This window comes from Spinacia oleracea, chromosome 3 (assembly GCF_020520425.1).
Source record: "Spinacia oleracea cultivar Varoflay chromosome 3, BTI_SOV_V1, whole genome shotgun sequence".
Lineage (NCBI taxonomy): Eukaryota > Viridiplantae > Streptophyta > Magnoliopsida > Caryophyllales > Amaranthaceae > Spinacia > Spinacia oleracea.
The window spans coordinates 99,163,767-99,183,736 of NC_079489.1; the positions used below are offsets into that span (position 1 = coordinate 99,163,767).

At 35.7% G+C, this 19,970-nt stretch overlaps 1 protein-coding gene across 1 annotated transcript; it reads right to left on the reverse strand.

Annotated features, from left to right (window-relative positions):
- Positions 1 to 11,888: 11,888 nt before the first annotated feature.
- On the reverse strand, positions 11,889 to 19,683 carry LOC110783462 (alpha-xylosidase 1). Its single transcript, XM_021987799.2, has 3 exons — positions 19,350 to 19,683; positions 17,363 to 18,045; positions 11,889 to 14,004 (listed from the first exon to the last, which is right to left on the reverse strand). Exons 1-3 carry the CDS (start codon positions 19,619 to 19,621, stop codon positions 12,131 to 12,133), a joined length of 2,829 nt encoding a protein of 942 aa, XP_021843491.1. The 5' UTR covers positions 19,622 to 19,683; the 3' UTR covers positions 11,889 to 12,130.
- Between the last annotated feature and the right edge of the window lie 287 nt (positions 19,684 to 19,970).

Consider the following 19,970-nt stretch of genomic DNA (forward strand, 5'->3'; position numbering starts at 1 on the left):
GTGTAGCATCAATATTTAGCATATCTTTATTTCCTTGAATCAAGAACTATTCCTATGTACCTTTTCAAGTACCATAAGTATTCTTGATCTCAATCTAGTTGATCTTCACTTAGATCAATAGAGATTGGTATATGTTCGTCATGCCTAAAGTCATACGATACGTTTTTGGCGATCCTCATATTATATCATACATGATAAATTCTTTTGCAGAATAATTCCCAATTGAATTCTATTCGTGTAACTTTAGCTTATCTAGTTTCAGTAGATACTAAATTCAGCTAAATTCTTTGACATATAATATAGGTTAAGAATCTCATTTAGACTCTTTGATGTTTAACTTAGTAAATGCTTATACATAGTTCAAACATCCTTTACTTAGATTTATTCACATGGGTCGAATATCTCCAATGGAGACTTTCGTGTTTGATTTAGTAAATGCCATAAGATCTTTGTAAATAGATCTTAATACCCAGTATGTACTAAGTTTCGCCATGGTCCATCATTGATGAATAATCTCAAATATAAGTCATTAGCATTTGAATGTTATTTTACAATAGAGAGATATGTGTGTGATACACATAGGACCAATTAAGTTTTTATGTACTCCCACTAAACTTCTTATATATCTATAAGAATCATGTATATTTTATGAAACTAAAATACTTATTAGCTTCATTAAAATATAATTCCAATTCCCAATTGCTTGCTTAAATCTGTACTTAGATTTTATAAGCTAGCTTTCTCTTTCAAGCATTTATTTGGATCCACAAATCCTATGACATACCATGTACATAGTTTATTCCAACATTTGATTGAGGAATACGTTTTGTCATCCAATTGCTATATGTACCAATATGCAATCATTGCTTGAATTATAGACTTGAGCATTACGATTATGCATGAGGTTTCAACACAATTCACACCATGAATTTGCTTGTAACCTTTAGCAACTAATCTTGCTTTGTGTGTGAACACAATTTCATGTTTGATGGTTTTTATCCTTAAAACAAACTTGCAACCAATAGGTGTGAACCTATTCTTGCAAATCAACAAAATTTCAATTTTGTCATCAAAACATTGAGTATGTTTTATGGCCTCTAACCATTTAAAACATTTGAGTCTATATATGGCCTCTAACCATTTTAGGGAATCTAGGTTTCGTCATAGCTAAGTCACAAACTCATTAATCTACATGATAATAGTTTGACTGCAAGTTGTAGGTTTCTTCACTATCTAATAGAAGAATCTCATAGTTTCATTGACCAGAACCCTATGTTTCTTTACTATCTAATAGAAGAATCTCATAGTTCCAGTGACTTGAACTCTATGCCTACTTGGGTATAGAACATCAAACAATAGAATATCAACAGGCACTTTGAGAGTCCTTTGAATATTCTATTCTCTTTGAAGCACTTGTAAAGTCTTCTAAGAGATGTCTATTCTTTAAAGCCACTTCTAAAGTCCTTAAAGAATACGTGTTCGGATTTTCTAAAGAACTTCGAAAATCCTTCGGAATGTCCGTCTATGTTTGTTGTTCGCCTCGAAGACTTTCGAGGTCTATTTTCTCCCACTTGTCATTTTGGAAACGAATCTCCAAAAGGACATCATTTCGAGCAAACAAACATTATGTTCTCAAAAATTCGTGGTAGAAACAATACCCTTGTGTCTCATTTGAATAAATCACAATGAAACATATATCTATACTTGGGGCCTTAGTTTGTTGAATAACAAACACTAAGCTCCCACTGAGTTTAGGAACTTTTTAGATATATTATGAAAAGATATTTTGAAATTACTTTTCAATAGCTTTGACGAATTTGGTTTAGTTTGGTGGTAGTTGAGCATTTTGTTTTAGAAATTATAGGAAAAGTCTTTATGATTCATCATTAATCGAATCAAGTACTAATTGACTTCGATTATTCCAACTAAGATATGCCATATCTTATGGACCTAGATTGTGAAATTACAACACACAATCATTGATGATCATATTTGGTCTCAAGTAATCATCAACATGATCTAACCTAAATCTTTATGATTTCTTGTCAAGTGGATTTTATACTTCTGAATCTTTGAACTAGCCAAACAGATTCAACTTATATCACATTTGAGTAAATAAACCTATATTCACTCAAATCCATGTGAAATAATAAAGTAATAAAATCTTTCTTTAGCTTTGAACTCTATTGTCTAGGCGTTCTAACAATAGTTCATATCTTTTGTTACTTTCAACAAGTAAGACTAGTTGTCTTAAAATGATCTAGAAATCAATCAACTTTCAAAAGTCCATCAAAATAGAGCTTTTGAATGTTAACTTGTTGATATGGTCTCAAGCAACAATGCCAAAGATTAGTGGAACTCAAATCAAGGGGTTGATTTGAACCTAGTAAAGTTCTTTAAAGAGTTGTTTGTTTTAATCAAGCATATTGACTCAACCTGTAATTGACCATTTCATTCAAATAAACAAACAAACATTGTTTTTGTTTTTCTTGAATGTGAGTCTTTCTGTGTTTGAAAACAGAAATTTAGGTATGTTGATTATGGAACAAAATAGCCATTAAGTTCCAGCCTTTGAAAGGACTTAAAACAAACTAGATGACCCTACAACTAATGTAGCATTGCCATGCTTCATTTCCCACTTGTAGGTCATTAGTGTATCCTAGCTTCCATTGTTTGAGTTATTACCGAAGTAAGAACCTCAAGCGGTATATGATACCAAGGAAGTTTGATTGCTAGGTCACTTCTCTTTAAACATAAACTTATAGGTAGAAACGGAATCGTAAATTCCTTTCATTTGTTCCTCGTTTTCCTATTTCTTGTACCCTTTCTTATAGTCTTAAGAATTGAATTCTTTAGTGTTGACTTTTATACTTCGTTAGACATGTCCAATGTCACCAACAAGGTTCTTTACCATTTTAATTTATGTTGAATATTTTGTTTCAACTAGATGATCTTACTAGAAGCTTCTAAAGTTCTCTAAGCATCGATCTACCCGAATGTCTAGGGACTAGACTCATTCGAGAGTTAAATGGAAAAAATATTTTAGGTTGTTAACCATTGGTAAAGCTGAGCGTTTAAACTCAATGCTTTATGATCTCAAAACTACATTGTATTTTGAATTCACAAGCACCAATTGGTTTGCCATTCGATTTTGATGTTCGAAAACAACCATAAAAGTCGCTATAAGAAACGTACATTTTAAATTGCTCACTCTCTCTCATTTCCGTGAATCGTTCTTGGATTCACTACCAATCGAGGAAATTTTATTGTTACCTTTCTAAAAGGATTTATTGCAGTGCAAGATATTTAATTATAAACAATAATTAAAACATACATTGAAGCATGCAAAGTCTAAACATTTATCATGAGTAATAACTTGAAAATTAAAGCAATCATGCAATTTCAACAAGTTATTAGCATTTTATTCGAATTTATTGTTCCGGCAGGTGTGAATAAAATGATTCCAAGATCCTAAAATCATTGAAGAACTAAGCACAGTTTGTCGACTTAATCCTAAAACATCTTAGGTAAGCAAAAGCCTTTTGCTAATAGTCTAGAAACTATTCTTGGTTGATAGGTACGTCTAAGAACTTATTAGGTAAACCTATCGATTTTGCCACGACATAAAAGGACTCCTTACTTATATCGTTGAGTTTCACCAAAACTAACATGTACTCACAATTATTTGTGTACCTTGCCCCTTTAGGACCAATAAGTAACACCTCGCTGAGCGAAAACTATTACTAGATTGATGTAAAGGATATCCAAGCAAGTGTATATTTTGGCATGGCACCTTATAACTCAATTTTTAAGTTTGGAACTTAAGGCTCTTACTATGTTGGTTAGATTTTAAGTGAACTAAAATCCTTAATCATGCAACATAATCAAGCTTTTGATCTCATGCATTTTAAGACATATTTAAAAGCAATAAATAACTTAAAACATGCATAAGATAAATGTGATCTAGTATGGCCCGACTTCATCTTGAAGCTTTAACTTCAAAGTCTGTCTTGAAAATCTCCGTGGGAGGCACCATTTTCTTCAAATAGGATAAGCTATAATTAAAACTAATTACAACTATTTGATGGTACGCAGACCATATTTGAATTGAAAAACGACTTTGGTACTTTAGACCAATTACATTCAAATTAATGGTACGCAGACCATTATTTTCTATCCTATTTGGGCCATACTAGTCACTTCATAACCTGCAAAACAGTACATATACAATATATACCATTCACCCATTCATTATCATGAATGGCCCACATAGCTGGTTAGTAAAACACATTATGCATCACGTAAACATTTGCAGCAATTAATCAAGGGCACCAATAATCTACCAATTATTCAGTCCTTATTAATTCTAATCAAGTTGTTTTAACCTTAAGGATTCGTAGACCTAATCAAGAGTTTATGACTAAAAAGCGCTCCCACTTAAACCAATAAATTCATATGCTTTACTAATTTTAAACATAAAAATGTATTTCAAGTCTAACCGGAAACATACAAATTTAATTAAAATTTAAAGCCCATATAAATTTATAATTGAATCCAAAAATTTTAATTTGATTTCAGTCGTATTTAAATTAATTCATGATTTTAATTTTAGTAAAATAATTAGAATAAATAAAATTTATTATAATTACAATATTCAAAATTAAAATCCAAGAAAATAATTTAAATTATTAATTTTAAAATTAATTAAAATTACGTAAACTAAAAATTTCAAATTAAACATTCAAAACGTCTAATCGTAATGCAAACACCCTACGCATCGCACGCCCATGGGCCACACGCACACAGCCATCGCTGGCCATGTGCGCGCAGCCCATGCGCTCGTCGCATAGCTGCTGCATCTACCCATCGCAAGCCATCGCACAAGTTGGTGCTCGCTGCGCGCGCGCCAGCGCTCGATGCACGCGAGCCATCGCTCGCTGTGCGCGCTCGCCAGCGCTTGCTGCGCGCGCTCCAGCGCTCGATGCACGCGAGCCATCGCTCGCTGTGCGCGAGCCATCGCTCGCTGTGCGCGAGCAATTGCTCCCTGCGCGCGATCGACGCTGGGCGCAGCGCTCGTGGCACGCGAGCTTGCGCTCGCTGCGCGCGAGGCTGCGCGCGCTTGCGCGAGGCAGTGCGCGTTGTGGCGCAGCTCGCTTGCTGCCCACACGCGACTGTCGTGCCTTGCCTTCGCCCATGCCCATTTGTCCATAGCTCGTGGCCCACGAGACAAGGCAGGGCTGCTGCCTTGTGCTCGTGCACCATGCCCTTGCTCATTGCATTTGTGCCGCACGGGCGACGAGCTCCCTTGCTCGTCGTCGCATGCCCGCACTATACAACACCCCTCAAGGGTAACACGAAGCGTCCATTGCTTTGTGCGTGCAAGTTATATGAACGAATCGCATAAAAATTTAAAATTTATATTTAAAATTAATGACAAATTAATAAATTAATATTAATTTCATAATTTTAGGGCGAAAAAATCGAAAATTTATTATTCAATTGATTTCCGATTATCATGGATTCAAGCCTAGGTCATAAAAATTTAAAATTTATCATAAATTTACAATTTTTATGGTGGTTTTTAATCATAGGTTTCTAATTAAATTATAATTAATTATGAAAATCAAATTAATTCTACATTATTCTAATTTTCAACTAATTAATCATAATTACAAATTAGATTGCATAATTAACAAGGCTAGGCATTCAAACTTGTTAAACATATACAGTAGGTCAATCAAAAATTCAAGATTTATCAACAAGAATCGCAAATATTTAATTTAACCTCTTAAATTTACGAAATTTTGCATTCGAAAAACTAAAACCTTCGAAAAGTCATAGTTAGGCTTCGAATTTGAGAATTCTGGGTTCGGCAGAAAATTACTATTTTTGTCAAAGTTTTAGAATGCCTTTTACATGCGGAATTGACACAAAAATCACTCGATTTGGATGAGTAACGAAGAAACTGCCGAAAAACTGCGTACGTATAATTAAATAAACGCAATTTGCAATTAATTAACAATTACGAAAATTAATCACCCCTTTTAATTCTTGCAAATTTGTAATATTTAACCATGTTCATGCAATTTAGATTATGAAAATAATAAGAGGCTCGTGATACCACTGTTAGGTTATGATACATATGACAATTCATAAATCATGCGGAAACAACCATTAAGCCAGGAATACATATTATTTACACATAATCATTTAGCATAGTTTAGATGCATACTCTTTGTTGCGTGCCTTCCCTAGCTGCGCCCGAACCGAACAAGAACAAGTCTTTAGGACTCCAAGTGTCGTCCCTCCGTAGATAGTCCACAGCACGTCCGGATCCGCCTTAAGATTGACCAACTAGAATCGCCCCTAAGGTACTATAAATTTTCGGCACTTTTGAGCAAGATGTGTGACTGAATTTTTCTCTCAAAAACTCACTTTGAATACTTGAATAACTCTTTATAAATTGTGAACCCAGGCCACATATTTATAGGGGTATGGAAAGAGAATTGGAATCCTATTAGGATACGAATTAATTAAATTAGAATTATAATAAAACTCTTATTTAATTAATTTATCAAATAGAATTAGGAATTTAATCATTAAACGAATTCTGCACGTTTTAGGTTTCGTATGCGAACACAAACACTTACGCGAGCATGACCCGCAAGCGTGCAGGCCATGCCCGCGCACAGCCCACACGGCCGCACGGCCCACGCGAGCTGCAGCAATGCTCGCAGCCCACTGCTCGCAGCTGCGCGCGCTGTGCGCGCTGCCACAGCCTGCTGGGCTTGGCCTTGCGCTGGGCCTGGCGTGGCCTTGGCTGTTCCTGTGGCGCGCTTGGCTTGCTGGGCGATGGCCTGGCTTCGTGCTGGGCCCTCGTCCGGCAGGCCTCGTCCGATGCTTATTCGTACGATACGCTTCCGATTAAATTCCCGATTCCGGAATTTATTTCCGATACGAACAATATTTAATATTTTCGATTCCGGAATTAATTTTTGTTTCGAACAAATATTTAATATTTCCGTTTCCGGAATTATTTTCTGATTCCGATAATATTTCCGATTCTGACAATATTTCCGTTTCCGGCAATATTTCCGATTCCGGCAATATTTCCATTTCCGATAATATTTCCCGATACGTACCATGTTTCCGTTTCCGGCAACATCTACGACTTGGATAATATTTATATTTCCGATACGATCCATATTTTCGTTTCCGGCAATATCATCGTTTCCGGAGTATTCATTTCTTGCCTGTGACGATCTCAGCTCCCACTGAAACCAAGATCCGTCGATTCCGAATATCCATAGATGGAGTATTTAATGCCATTAAATACTTGATCCGTTTACGTACTATTTGTGTGACCCTACGGGTTCAGTCAAGAGTAAGCTGTGGATTAATATCATTAATTCCACTTGAACTGAAGCGGCCTCTAGCTAGGCATTCAGCTCACTTGATCTCACTGAATTATTAACTTGTTAATTAATACTGAACCGCATTTATTAGACTTAACATAGAATGCATACTTGGACCAAGGGCATTATTTCCTTCAGTAGTTGGGTTCATGACGAACTTTATAAAGGCCTACCCGATAAACGCTGGAGTGGCGCGTATCGAGAATGGGCATATGAGATAAGCGATTTCATTCGGGTGGATGTGCTACGAAGCAGAGTGTCGAGTGGACAACATCCGACGCATGTGCACCATCCGTGGCTAGTAGGTGTCCTTAGTCCCAACTTCCGAGATGAAACATGCCATGGAAGCTAGAATTCGGTGTCGGTCTAGCTGGTTCTTTCCTGTTTAATCGTGTAAATTAAAATTTCAGGTCGTCCCAACTTAATACGGAAATAAACACGGCGTAGTTTTAGATTTTTCCCTTGGGCTAGATCCCCTTACTACTTGCTCGAGTATTTCAATAAACTCTCCAGCGGAGTCGCCACAATTAGGGGGGTCGGAAAAGACGGGTTTAGGATCTTTTCTTACTTCTTCCCTCGCGGATGTCTGGCAAGCAATATTAAGTGAAATCGGACTAACTGTGGGCAATTTGCCTCTTTTTAGTAGTTTATGGAGTCGTCATTCAGTTTTACAAAACTGAAAAAACCCGGTTGTTGTGATATGTGAGTACAAGCTTGTGAGATCCAGGCTTAGTATTTGACCACAACAGCCTTAGATTCCCTTGTGATTCCTAGTGTGGGAACCGCTCAACATACATTCGGCGAAGTAGAGAATTGAGGGTTCGAGGGACATTTACTAATACGGGGAGTGCCACGTATTAGCCCATGAGGCGGTCCTTACTAGTTCAATGTAACGAAGACGGGACATGTGTTAGACTACATTACTAACAACCGTCAAAGGGTGATTTAGATTGATTTAAGGTACCTAATAATAATCTGTATTGTCCAAAGAATATCTTATTAGGCGTGATAAATAATCAAAATAAGTTTGACATATTTATAATGGTGATTAAAGCAATAAATCAGATTGTGGCACTTTACAATATATTTTGGCTATATTGTAGTTCTCATAAACTAACCATTTGGCTTTACTCGCTTTCCTTTTATTCAACGAACGTTCCTCGACTTGACTAGACTCTTGTGCAGGATCCAGGCTTAATTCGGAAGATTATACGGACAGTGTTCCGCTTAACAAGAGTTAAGACAACAGAACTACGGGACGTATAGGGCGACTATAAGGACGTATAGGGACCTTTGACTTAAGCTTATAGCTTGTGGGTAGTATGATAATATGATTTTATGCCTTTACTTTGGCTGATTTAGACTCAATTTATAGTGAATAAGTGTTGTTAAAGATACGGAATCGTGAGAGTTTGAGGTACGCTGAAAAGCATGTAGGCACAAGAAACCTTTCGCACCTATCATCTGGGCGTGAGAAATGTCTCACGCTCAGGTGTCGGCGCCAGATTTACTTGGTGTTTGAGTTTGAGTTCAATTAGTATTGTGGCATGAGAAAGTATGTTACGCATGAATTCTGGCGCGAATCATCAATTGCGTTGGGCCCTTGTGCGCAAGAATTATCTTGCGGACGATTTCCTTTTCATGCGTTTTTCTCTAGTTTCTGAATTTAATTCGGTTTTATACCGTATTAAAACTTTTTGTAATCCTTATTTTTCAATATATTCAATCAAAACTCTATTAAATCTTTTTTCTATTTTCTTATGATTTTAGGAATTCAATCGGAATGCGACTAGAATTCTCAAATGCCTTGCAATCTTTCTTAGGATTTTAATTGGAGTGCAACTAAAAATCCCATAAGTCTTAGATTTTTAATTGGAATGCAATTAAAATTTTGTTCACACAAATCTATCTTTGGACGGTTTATTATTTTTAGCGGATACTTAAAGAGGCAGCTACTATAAATATCAGTTACTATAAATGGAAACTTTAGGCTTGGGTAATGAGTCAATCAGTCTTAGAATATCCGTCGTTTAGGAATGTGTTTGCCAAGTGGTTGTTACGTTTCATCATCGAACTTATCGCTTCTATCCGGAGACCGAATGTAGGCGTATTCGCACCTCTCCTCTTGAAGAAAGAATAATATGCCGCCCCCCAAGACTTGAAAAATTCAAACAGATAAAGATACTCAAAGAATATGAAACGGAGAAAAAACAACAACATTAAAAGATTTACTTATAAGGATTGAAAAGAACAAGTGATTGATTCAGGCCCAGAAAGACAAAGCAATCCCAAGACACAAAAGCTTGATAGACCTCAAGAACACTCAAAGATGATATGAAGAACTCCTCGATATTTGATTAAGGCAGGAACTCGGCTGGTGGGGAAAAGCTCACCGTAAATCACCCTTACTTATGCTCTCAAAGGTTTAAGGCAAATGAAAGAGGGAAATGAAGCAAGAGTCTTCTATTTATAAGAAATCTAGAAGCATGTCAAAGGCACGTGTCACCAATACCACGTGAGGCCCTACAAGTGTAAGAAGAATAAATTTAGATGAGAAATGACATTCAATTCATTCCCACCTAACTTTCCTTATTTTGTTTTTCCTTCTCTCTAAACATTTTCTTCTCTAGTAAATACTTACGTAAGCATCGGAGAGAACATTCCGACGGGAATTTTCTTGTTTTGCAGGTTGTCTTGAAGATCGTGTCAGCGTATACTAGATACCTCGTTGGAAGTGTGTACACGTCAACATCCGGAACCCCACATCAAATATTAAATTATTATTACTATTATTATTATTATTATTATTATTATTATTACTATTATTGTTATTGTTATTATTACTATTATTATTTTTAATTTTTTTTGATAAACAAATTAATTCATTAATAAAAAGTCATACGACATCTACATAAAAATTTATATCTAACAAATACATAACAATCGAATCAAATAAAAACTTCCTTTCACCATAGCTACGATCGTAGTATATCAAACATTTTGTATACCCTCTTTTGTATCGCTGTGATTTACAGCCTTCATTGACGAGGGGGTCTATAGATCTGTTGTAGCCGTGACAAATATGATTTTCGTCTGATTCATTTGATTGTAGTCGAAAGATTGACATCTTCTTCGATCCCGCATAAATCTTTACCAAAGAAACAACCTGAACTAAACTAAACACACAAAACTTAACTAAAAACAAACCCAGGGGTACTTCCTTCACCGAAACAATCAAACCCACCATAGGGGTACTTACTACACTGAAACTATTTAGTTTTATTGAGATCTAACGCAAAAACACAACAGAATTGAAAGAGAGGGGCGGAAATAACCAAATTTCCGAAGAAAATTAGCTATTTCTGCCCTAGAAAACCCTAATTTATATAAACCCTAAAAAGAGAGAGAAAAGAGGCAGAGACCACTGAACGTTTTCTTATTTCTTTATTATTACTATTATTATTATTATTATTATTATTATTATTATTATTATTATTATTATTATTATTGTTGTTGTTGTTGTTGTTATTATCTATACTAATATATTAAAAGGCGTTGAGAAAAATTTCTATGTGGCACGTAGTACTCTTCCTTTTGCGCCACATCATCCACTCACCACTCACCAAATGATATGTCATATCATGGACAACCAAAAATCATTACGTACAATGAGGTTCGAACTCCAGACCTCAAGTGTGAAGGATAACTCTCATTACCATCTTAACCACCAACCATTTGTGGTGTATCTCTTCACATTAATTTATAAATGAATGTTAACATGAAGTTTACAACAACTAAACTTTTATGTGACTTTTTATTTTCAATTGACTATTTTGGTAAGAAATAATAATTAAAATATTAGGACAACCATGAATAAACATGATGTCATAAGTCTCATAAGCATCAACTACAGAAATGCTTTGCATGATTGCATATGTCTAATTTGGTGTTTGTTAATTTTGAATCATTTATTTCCACTAGAAAACAAATTATACAAATTGTAAGATGATGCAATTGAAAAATTATTTCTCATGATAAATGACTTAGTGTGTTTGTGTAGTTGACGAACTTGATGAATGCTTTCACTTAATATTATACATGTATTTTACCAAATATTTTTCTCAAGAAAAATCTTAAATTTTAACTATTCAATGTAGCAATCGGGGCATCGCCCGAGCCACACACTAGTTATACTATTATTATGGGATAGAATATTATAATAGCAAAACAGTCTTTTCACATAAAAAATGAAGGCGATTTTAGCGTCTGCAGACGTCGAATAGTAATATACTTTCTTTGTCCTGGAAACAATTAACGTATAGTGCCATAGATGGGGGAAAATGATCTTAGGACGTGCATACAAAAGGCTGAAGGAGCACCCAGAATTATCAACTACGACTGGAGTAGACTTTGAATTTTCCAACGGATGAAGGGGTCGAACTATCTAATATGGTAAATTTGTTTCTGATGGTATTGGAAGATTTGAAACATGTGAGGTTTTATTCGTATACAGAGAAGAATGCAGCGTAACATGATGCAACTAAATTGCCTCGAGATGTATTACAACTTGTTTCAATGTTAAGTCTATTTTCCAGGATGATCACAAATTCTACTCTTTTCCTTCCCTTTCCTGATATCACAGGGAGTAACAAACAAAAATGTCTCACTGGTCCAAAAATATGAACCTGCTCTACGAATTGAATCAACCACAAAGCCTAAACACCCATTTTCCAGGTCATGGCAAAATTCTTACCAATTGGCATAGACAACCCACTGATCTGTACCATCACACTGGTCATCACACCATCTACATCAGAATTTTCATGGTAACTCTGCTCCGATGATGTAATTGTAGCTACATCTGGTGTACTGGTTATTTCATTTCCGTCAACTTCAATAGCGATGGATCCTGCGCTTCCTCCCAATCCTAACACAGAAATCTTGCCAATAGTCCACCCTTTGTCTAAGGCAAACTTTCCCTCTTGAACTTCCGACCAAACCTTGACCTTACTATGATCCACAGTTGCATAGAAATCGATATAGGTCGAAGACCCACTGCCCATTTTCATTTCAGGTAGCTCATCCTCATCGACAAACAGATTCCCTTTGGCTTGTCCATAACTAGCCCCAGCAGGGAAAGTTACTACTAGATGATATGGTGTCATCCTTGCTTCTTTCGAGGTCATTCCACCTTGTTGCATAGGAAGTATGCTATTTTGATACAGATGTACATTCACCACATTCAATGGTGCATCAAGAGTAACATACTTACCTTGTTTTGATACAATTGCCTGAGTCATATCAAACATACTATACCATGACCCTGGTGGGAAAAGTGCCTTCACACTTGTCACTCCCTTCTCAAGAACTGGTGATACCATCAGACCATTACCCAGCAAGAACTGTGTGCTCAACCCATAACAGTCTGTGTAGTTGGTGAATGTGAAGAATAGCGGTCTAGCAATGGGTGCACCAGTAGTGTGTGCCTCGTAGTTTAGTGTATAAAGATAAGGAAGAAGCTTGTACCTCATACCCAAGGCATTCCTAGCTGACTCAGCAACAGTGTCCCATACATAGAGTTCTTGATTCGGTGAATAGTAATTAGCATGGTCTCTAGAGAATGGATAGAAAGCACCCAATTCGATCCAACGGTTGCAAAGTTCTTCCGTAGGTTGAGGATAGAAACCACATATGTCGGAACCAACCATTGGAACTCCAAATATACCAAAATTCAGCATGGTAGAAATCGAGTACCTCAGATCATTCCAAGTTCCCTGATTATCACCAGTCCAGTGGGCAGCATAATGTCCGGAACCCACATAAGTAGAGCGTGACAAAATGAATGGCCTCTTACCTTCAATAGCTTGAAGGCCCTTGTGAGTTGCAACTGCTTCTGACAAGCCATATAAACTGTGAGCATCATACTCTAAAACCCCATTGTAGTGAACTGCACTGGTAGCTATGGTTTTATAACCAATAGGTGAAGTTATCCCTGAAGCATTTATCTTATAAGGTGGATTATCCCATCTTGTTTTTGTGATGTTCTTGCAATCTAAGCAACAAACCCATCCAGGTCCAATCCCAGAGGGACACTTTTTACCCTCTGGAATTGTGCAAAGCCCAGAGCAGAAATTTGAGGCTTCATTCATGTCAATCCATAAACCATCAACTGGAACTAGTTCATGAAACCGGCGGATTTCATCTACCCACCAATCTACCGTTTTGGGATTGAGGAAGTCAGGGAAGTTAACAGCCCCAGGCCACACTTGGGCTAAATAGGGTTTTCCCTCATACTTAATGAAAACATCGTTAGCCAAGCCTCTTTGGTATGTACCATAACTGGAATTAACAGCAATACCAGGATCATTGATAACAATGTACTTCATGCCTCGAGCATGTATCTTCTCAAGGAAGTTCAAAAGCTTTGGACGCGAATAATTTACAGAATTCAGGGTGAAGTCCTTGTGCCCATCCATATGATCATCATCATTCCATATTACGTCAAGTGGTATTTGTGCCTTTCTGTAGTTCTCAACTACATGTTCAACCACCGACAGGTTATGGTAACCCCATCTGCATTGATGGAAACCTGTCCATCCAAAAGAATGTCATCAATGTTAATTTCTTTGCTCACTAAATAATGCTACAAAGAATTGACAAACATGTGTGCTTCACTACTCAATCCAACTCATCACACCAAATAAAGTCATTTAGGTACTTCCAGTTTCATGCTTCTCCTTACTAAACCAAAACTAAACAAATCAGATATACAATCAATAACATCAAATAGGATAAATGACACTAGCAATTGGATTCAGAGACATTAAAGTGAAGAAAATCAATCCAAGTAGTGAGCAAAGAGGGCAGCAGTTCTGTTTCATCATATGCCGGACATTTCAATAACACGGTCACAAATTCTTTTATTTTTGCAGTAGAGGCAATTCAGACAACTAGATACCTTACTACAGGTAGCAAACGGGTTCTTTACGTTTCAATTCATTTAAACCTGTTTACAAACAGATCGGAATAATTTTCTTTATCATTAGAGTTCAACCAATTTGTTGTTTTTGGATGGGGTCAACTATGGATAGAGCTGAAATCGGGTATCTGATTTTAACTACGGTTTGGGCTAACTTGTCGAGCCTACCCCAACACTAGGCCTAGCCACAAAGATCGGCACTAGGTAAGTAAACCACCTTAGAGACATTTTCCAAAGCTACTATAGGTACCGAACAGCAAGTTGTGACAACTATGAAACATAAATAAAATTAATAACATAGGTTCGTAATCTATAATACTTGGTAAAATAAGCTGATTGCCACGTTACGTTCTTCCTTCATCAACTCTTAAGTAAGGTTATTCATCCAACTTATATTCATGAGAATCAGCAAGAAACAAAACATTGATGTGTTATGTTAAACAGAAGGTCCAAAACATTAATAATACAAGATATCAGTCAACCAAACAGAGCAGAAAATTATGCATATGGAACCACATATTCGCAGAGTTAAGTCAATAAGTCACTATATTACACTAATAGAGGTTATGAATGATAACCAATTGACCATGACATAAATTTAGTTCTGAAAGAGCCACTTTTATTATGAAATGGTCCAAGCACTCTGAACCGACTAAGCCCTAAACAAAAGTTTAATGCATCACCTACTTGTATAGTTGTATCTCTTGCATTAATTGAACCTACCAAACTTAGATATGTCTATAAATAACGTTGCCTAAAATGCATTAACTTCACATGGTATTAGGCATATAGCACAAAGAGCCCAGGAAGAAATATTTTCAATTTTTATTCGGAGAATATACAAATATCTGACCTGGACCTGGATCTGGACCTGGACCTGGACCTGGACCTGGGTACATAACTTCACAAAGCCAACAGTACCCCTGCTAAACACACCATATGAATCCGTCTAAAATAAGGGGAAACCCCGGGATCAAAATGCACAAAAACACCACAAGCACGAGGTAGTATCAGATAATCTATAGTCATTCGATTCGTTTCAGGTCATATTTGATTTTGCTATCCTTGATTCCATATTAAATTAATTTTTATTTTAATAGTTTTAAGTATTTTACGTGGAAACTTTGAATAATGTGCACAATGGATAGAACACTTACCAAAAAGAAATACTCCATAAAAATGAAGAATGTGGGCCAAAAAGAAGGGGAAAAAACAAAGTATCACATGAAAGATTTACTTTTTAAGAAACGTGAATGTTATCTATACTTGTAACTTGTAAGGACCACGTTGCTTGCTGCTTTAGGTGAGAGTATTTGTCCAACTGCAAAAGTCGTTTTCTATCTTCCACGTTCAACAAGAAATGTGTTCAAACTTTCTACTGACATCAATGAAAACTTGAGCAAATACCAAAACAAAAGATGAGGTTGCACTTTTTAAAAAAAAACATTTTGTTACAATAAGTGTTTACCTTAATAAACCAAAAATAATACTAACACCCAAACAAAGCTAATTGTATAAAAAAATTGGAAAATTCGAAGTACAAGTTAGAGCAGGGTTCTTGACTCTTGAACAGTAATATGGCTATTTCTTCAGAGGTTTTCATGAATCATCTCTATTCTCTTCAAATAAATACGTCCTCTATTCTAGGGATGGACCCCAGAAGGATTATTGCGGAGGAAACCTTTACCCATCAAACTAGCTGCAATTTTTTGGGCACATTTTGTGTTTACTTTACATTGATAGTTTAGTGGTCAATTTTATGATCTGATTTTCTAGTACAGTTCGCAACTAACAATCCTCAATAATTTTGTATTTTTCTTTTATATTTTTTTAAGTAAAAGGTGATCTCCAAATGATAAAACTTATGAAAGGTAACTCCCAAAAAGTGTATTTTACTCAAAAACAGAATATATATTATATAATCCGTATTGTTGTAAACTTGTAATCAACTCAAATATTTAAATCAAACTTGTTAAGAAAAAGGGTATGAGTAGGAAAATCAATAAGGAGGAGAAAAAAGGTAATCTAGAAATAAAATGTATTAGCCATTTCCAATATGATTTTCTTTTCCTTAAAAATGGGTATTTTTCTAATCAATCATATGCATAAAGATCAATCTAAGGCCCTACGATAATGACAAAAAATCGAGTTTATAAAATTAATGATTTCAGTAGATGTAGATCACCGGTGCAGCCATGTAAGATTCAATGTGAATCTGTACCCCCCAAATCTGTAAATTCTAATTTCTAAATACATTCAAGTACAACAATATCATGCATGAATCTACAACAAGACTATCTTAATATATCAAACAGATGACTCGACCAAGGTAAAGCAAATTAACATGAAAGTGGATCCCACAAATCTCGGTGTTTCAGTACTCTGTACTTAATTAACTATATATAAATACTGATTAGGAAGATAATGTTAATCAATGCTTACAAATTTGCTATGTCCTTATACCCCAAAATCTGCATTATTCTCTCATGCGAGACAAATTTTATCTGAGAATCTCACCTTCGACCACATTAACACGTCTATTTTGGTCGTCACAAAATAATAGGTTACTTGTAAATTTAATGCGTCAAATTAATGTTAAGGCAAGAGAGGTTATTTCAAATGAAATCTTTACAATCACCGGTAATGAAGGACTCAAGTAGTCTATGATGTACTCCGTATTATTCAGGGACACCATTTTATTTATTAACCAATGAGATCTCGGACTGGTTAAAACTGGGAGTATGTGTAACAATAGGTCTCATGATTGAATCCCTCTCCCTATTTATAATTTGTATTGGTCTTGTAGATCATTTGCACCAAAAATTAAAAAAATATTACTCCGTATTTGTTAACGAAGCGAAAACAACAATACTAAGTTGTGCTCTAACAATATGTGCATTAGCCACAAAAAAATATGTGCATAAAATCCAAAACAAAAGATTAAGGAATAATGAGATGAAAAAATTACCAAAAGCCCAGTAAGGCATAGGAGCAGGTCTTCCAATCAAGCTAGTGTACTGATTCACAACATCAAGAGGTGAAGGACCCGAAAAGAAGTAAAAGTCGAAAACACCCCCAATCACTTTGTATGTCAAGGACCTCCCAGTGTAGAACACATCCATCCCATTGCTATTCAACAACAAAACAGCATGAGCTGAGGGTTGCCCACCCACACTCCTAAGATCCATATAAACCGGGTGCGACCCGTATAAATCTGTATTAAGATTAATGGCAGAAATGTCCATTGTATAAAGTGTGTAAGGCTCATTCGGGTATAACTTAATTCCATGGGGTTGGGTATTTTCACCAAGCCCATAAAGTGAAGCATCAGAGGGTAATTTAGTGGTAATCTCAAGGTATTGGTCTTTAAACACCAAACTGTTAAACGGGTCGGAGTCGGTGGATCTTGTATCGAAAAGGGTTTGCCCGTTTGAAGTTCTTTTGACTGAAAAGGTAAATGGGTTAACTGTGTAGCTGAATATAAGCTCATTTCCTGAGATTTCTGAGTCTGAAAGTGGGATTTTTCTAGATTTTCCTAGGGTTTGTTTCAATGTGGGTGGTTTTTCTCTGGGTAAAAGATTATAGGGTACTTCCCATCTAGGTTTTTCTGCATCTGTTATGTGTACCCTTAAACGCTCCTCTGTTTCATGCCTGAAATTGAAAGGTGTTAAATTCTCGATATTTGCTAGTTACTTATTTTTCAGGGAATTAATAATCAGAAATCTAATTTTATTGGTCTCTGGTCAGACGATCCGAGACCGGTTTTTACAAGAATTTGCAAATCTAAAAATTTAGATCTCAGTACAAGCATTTGGCAGTAGTGTATATTTAAGTTACCAAATGTGGGTGAAATTCAACACTAATACACACCAATTGATGACATACGGGTAATGCTATTTGGAGCAAGAACCAATATCAAATCACCAATTTACATCAAAGGAATATCAAACTATAGAGGAATACGATAGGAAAATTTTCCAATGGTATTTTTAATTGCAAGTAAATTTTTTTTTTTAAAACTACATTTAGAATCATCCCATTGATACTCCCTCTGTATTTTTTAAGAGATACACTTGCCTTTTTCGGCCGTATTTATTTAAAAAATACACTTACTATTTTTGGTAACTTATCAACCCCACCATCTAATTAAATAATCTATTTACACCCCACCGCCACTACCATCTCCTAAAATGACATGGTCCCCACTTATTTTACTTATTAAAATATCTACATAACCCCACTTGTTTTATTACTTTATTTCATTCAATTCTTTTTCTTAATACCCGTGCCCGACCAAGTGTATCTCTTAAATAAATACGGAGGGAGTATAAATTAACAATATTTTATTTGACTATATTTTTTCTAATATAAGGGTGAAACAAATATTGTCAAAATGAATAGATAACTAATGGTAAAATGAAAAACAATGTCCTACGTAGAATTTTAGCAACCGTTCCGTACATCGGTATCTACATTATCCTTTAAAATCGTATCCTTTATCGCGACACACAAAAGTTATTTATAAAATCTTACCCTTTATCGCGACACATACAAAAGTTACCTCAAAGTTGCTTTTAATATGAGTGGTTGGACATTGGAAGTATTATTTTAAGAAAGTTGTAATATCTCTAACTATGTTTGAGCGGGAAGTGATTTTGGCGTTGGATAGAGCACAGTTTATGTGATGTGTTCTCTCGAAAGGTGTGTCAAAAGCAATTTTTATGGATCAGTTAGACATGGGAAATATCACTTTTAAGAAAGTTGCAATAATGTCTTGGAGATGTTAATTTCTTAGGAAGTGCTACAATATGAAGTAAAAAACCAACTTGAAGTAGATGCTAAAACTAAGAAATGTTACATTGACAACAAATAAGTAAGAACCCGCAGTTGGGTAGCAGTTTCAATTCGAAAATGAAGGAAATAAAAGCAGCAAAGCAATAAATAGAAAAACTCACTTGACAAATAGGCGCAATAGGGAGATATCAGAGCCATAGATTTTGTTTTTCTTGTTAACTTGCAAGTAAGCCAAGAAGCCACCATCAGGTGTCTCTTCAACAGAAATTAAACGGTAACCTTTTCCAATCTTAGTAGGGACTTTGGATGAAGTTGAATTAGAAGAATGATTATTTGAAGAATTAGAAACTGTTAAAACTAGATTAAAGTTAAAACAAGTAATTAAGAGGAACAACAGACAAAGAAGCAATGAAGAGTGAGAAAAGACAGACATGTTTAGTGAAGTGAGTGAGGCTTTTCTGTACACTTTGCCTTTGGGACTTGTTTGGTTTTTAAAGCCCGAGACTGAGAAGATACGGAGTAGGAGATAATCTAGTGTGTTGAGGTGTATTCTATGAATGTAAGATTGCAGCATGATTGATGTGTGATTAATGATTAGATTGATCACGATGGTACAAATATCTTGTCATTGCATGTGATTGGTGATGGTCCATAGGGTCCACAAAGTAACGGCAGATTTTGAATTGTTGGGTCCAATGTTATCAAAGAGCTTCTTTTTGTGGGATTGATTTTTTTATTGTGATTTGTGGCCTTGTGGGATAATTGCATTACCCTTGATTTGT

Coding starts and splice junctions, on each gene's coding strand:
- LOC110783462 (XM_021987799.2), bottom strand. CDS start 19,621: ATGTCTGTCTTTTCTCACTCTTCATTGCTTCTTTGTCTGTTGTTCCTC. Junction 18,046..19,349: donor CTATTGCGCCTATTTGTCAA/GTGAGTTTTTCT, acceptor TTTCAATTTCAG/GCATGAAACAGAGGAGCGTT. Junction 14,005..17,362: donor TATGCCTTACTGGGCTTTTG/GTAATTTTTTCA, acceptor TTGGATGGACAG/GTTTCCATCAATGCAGATGG.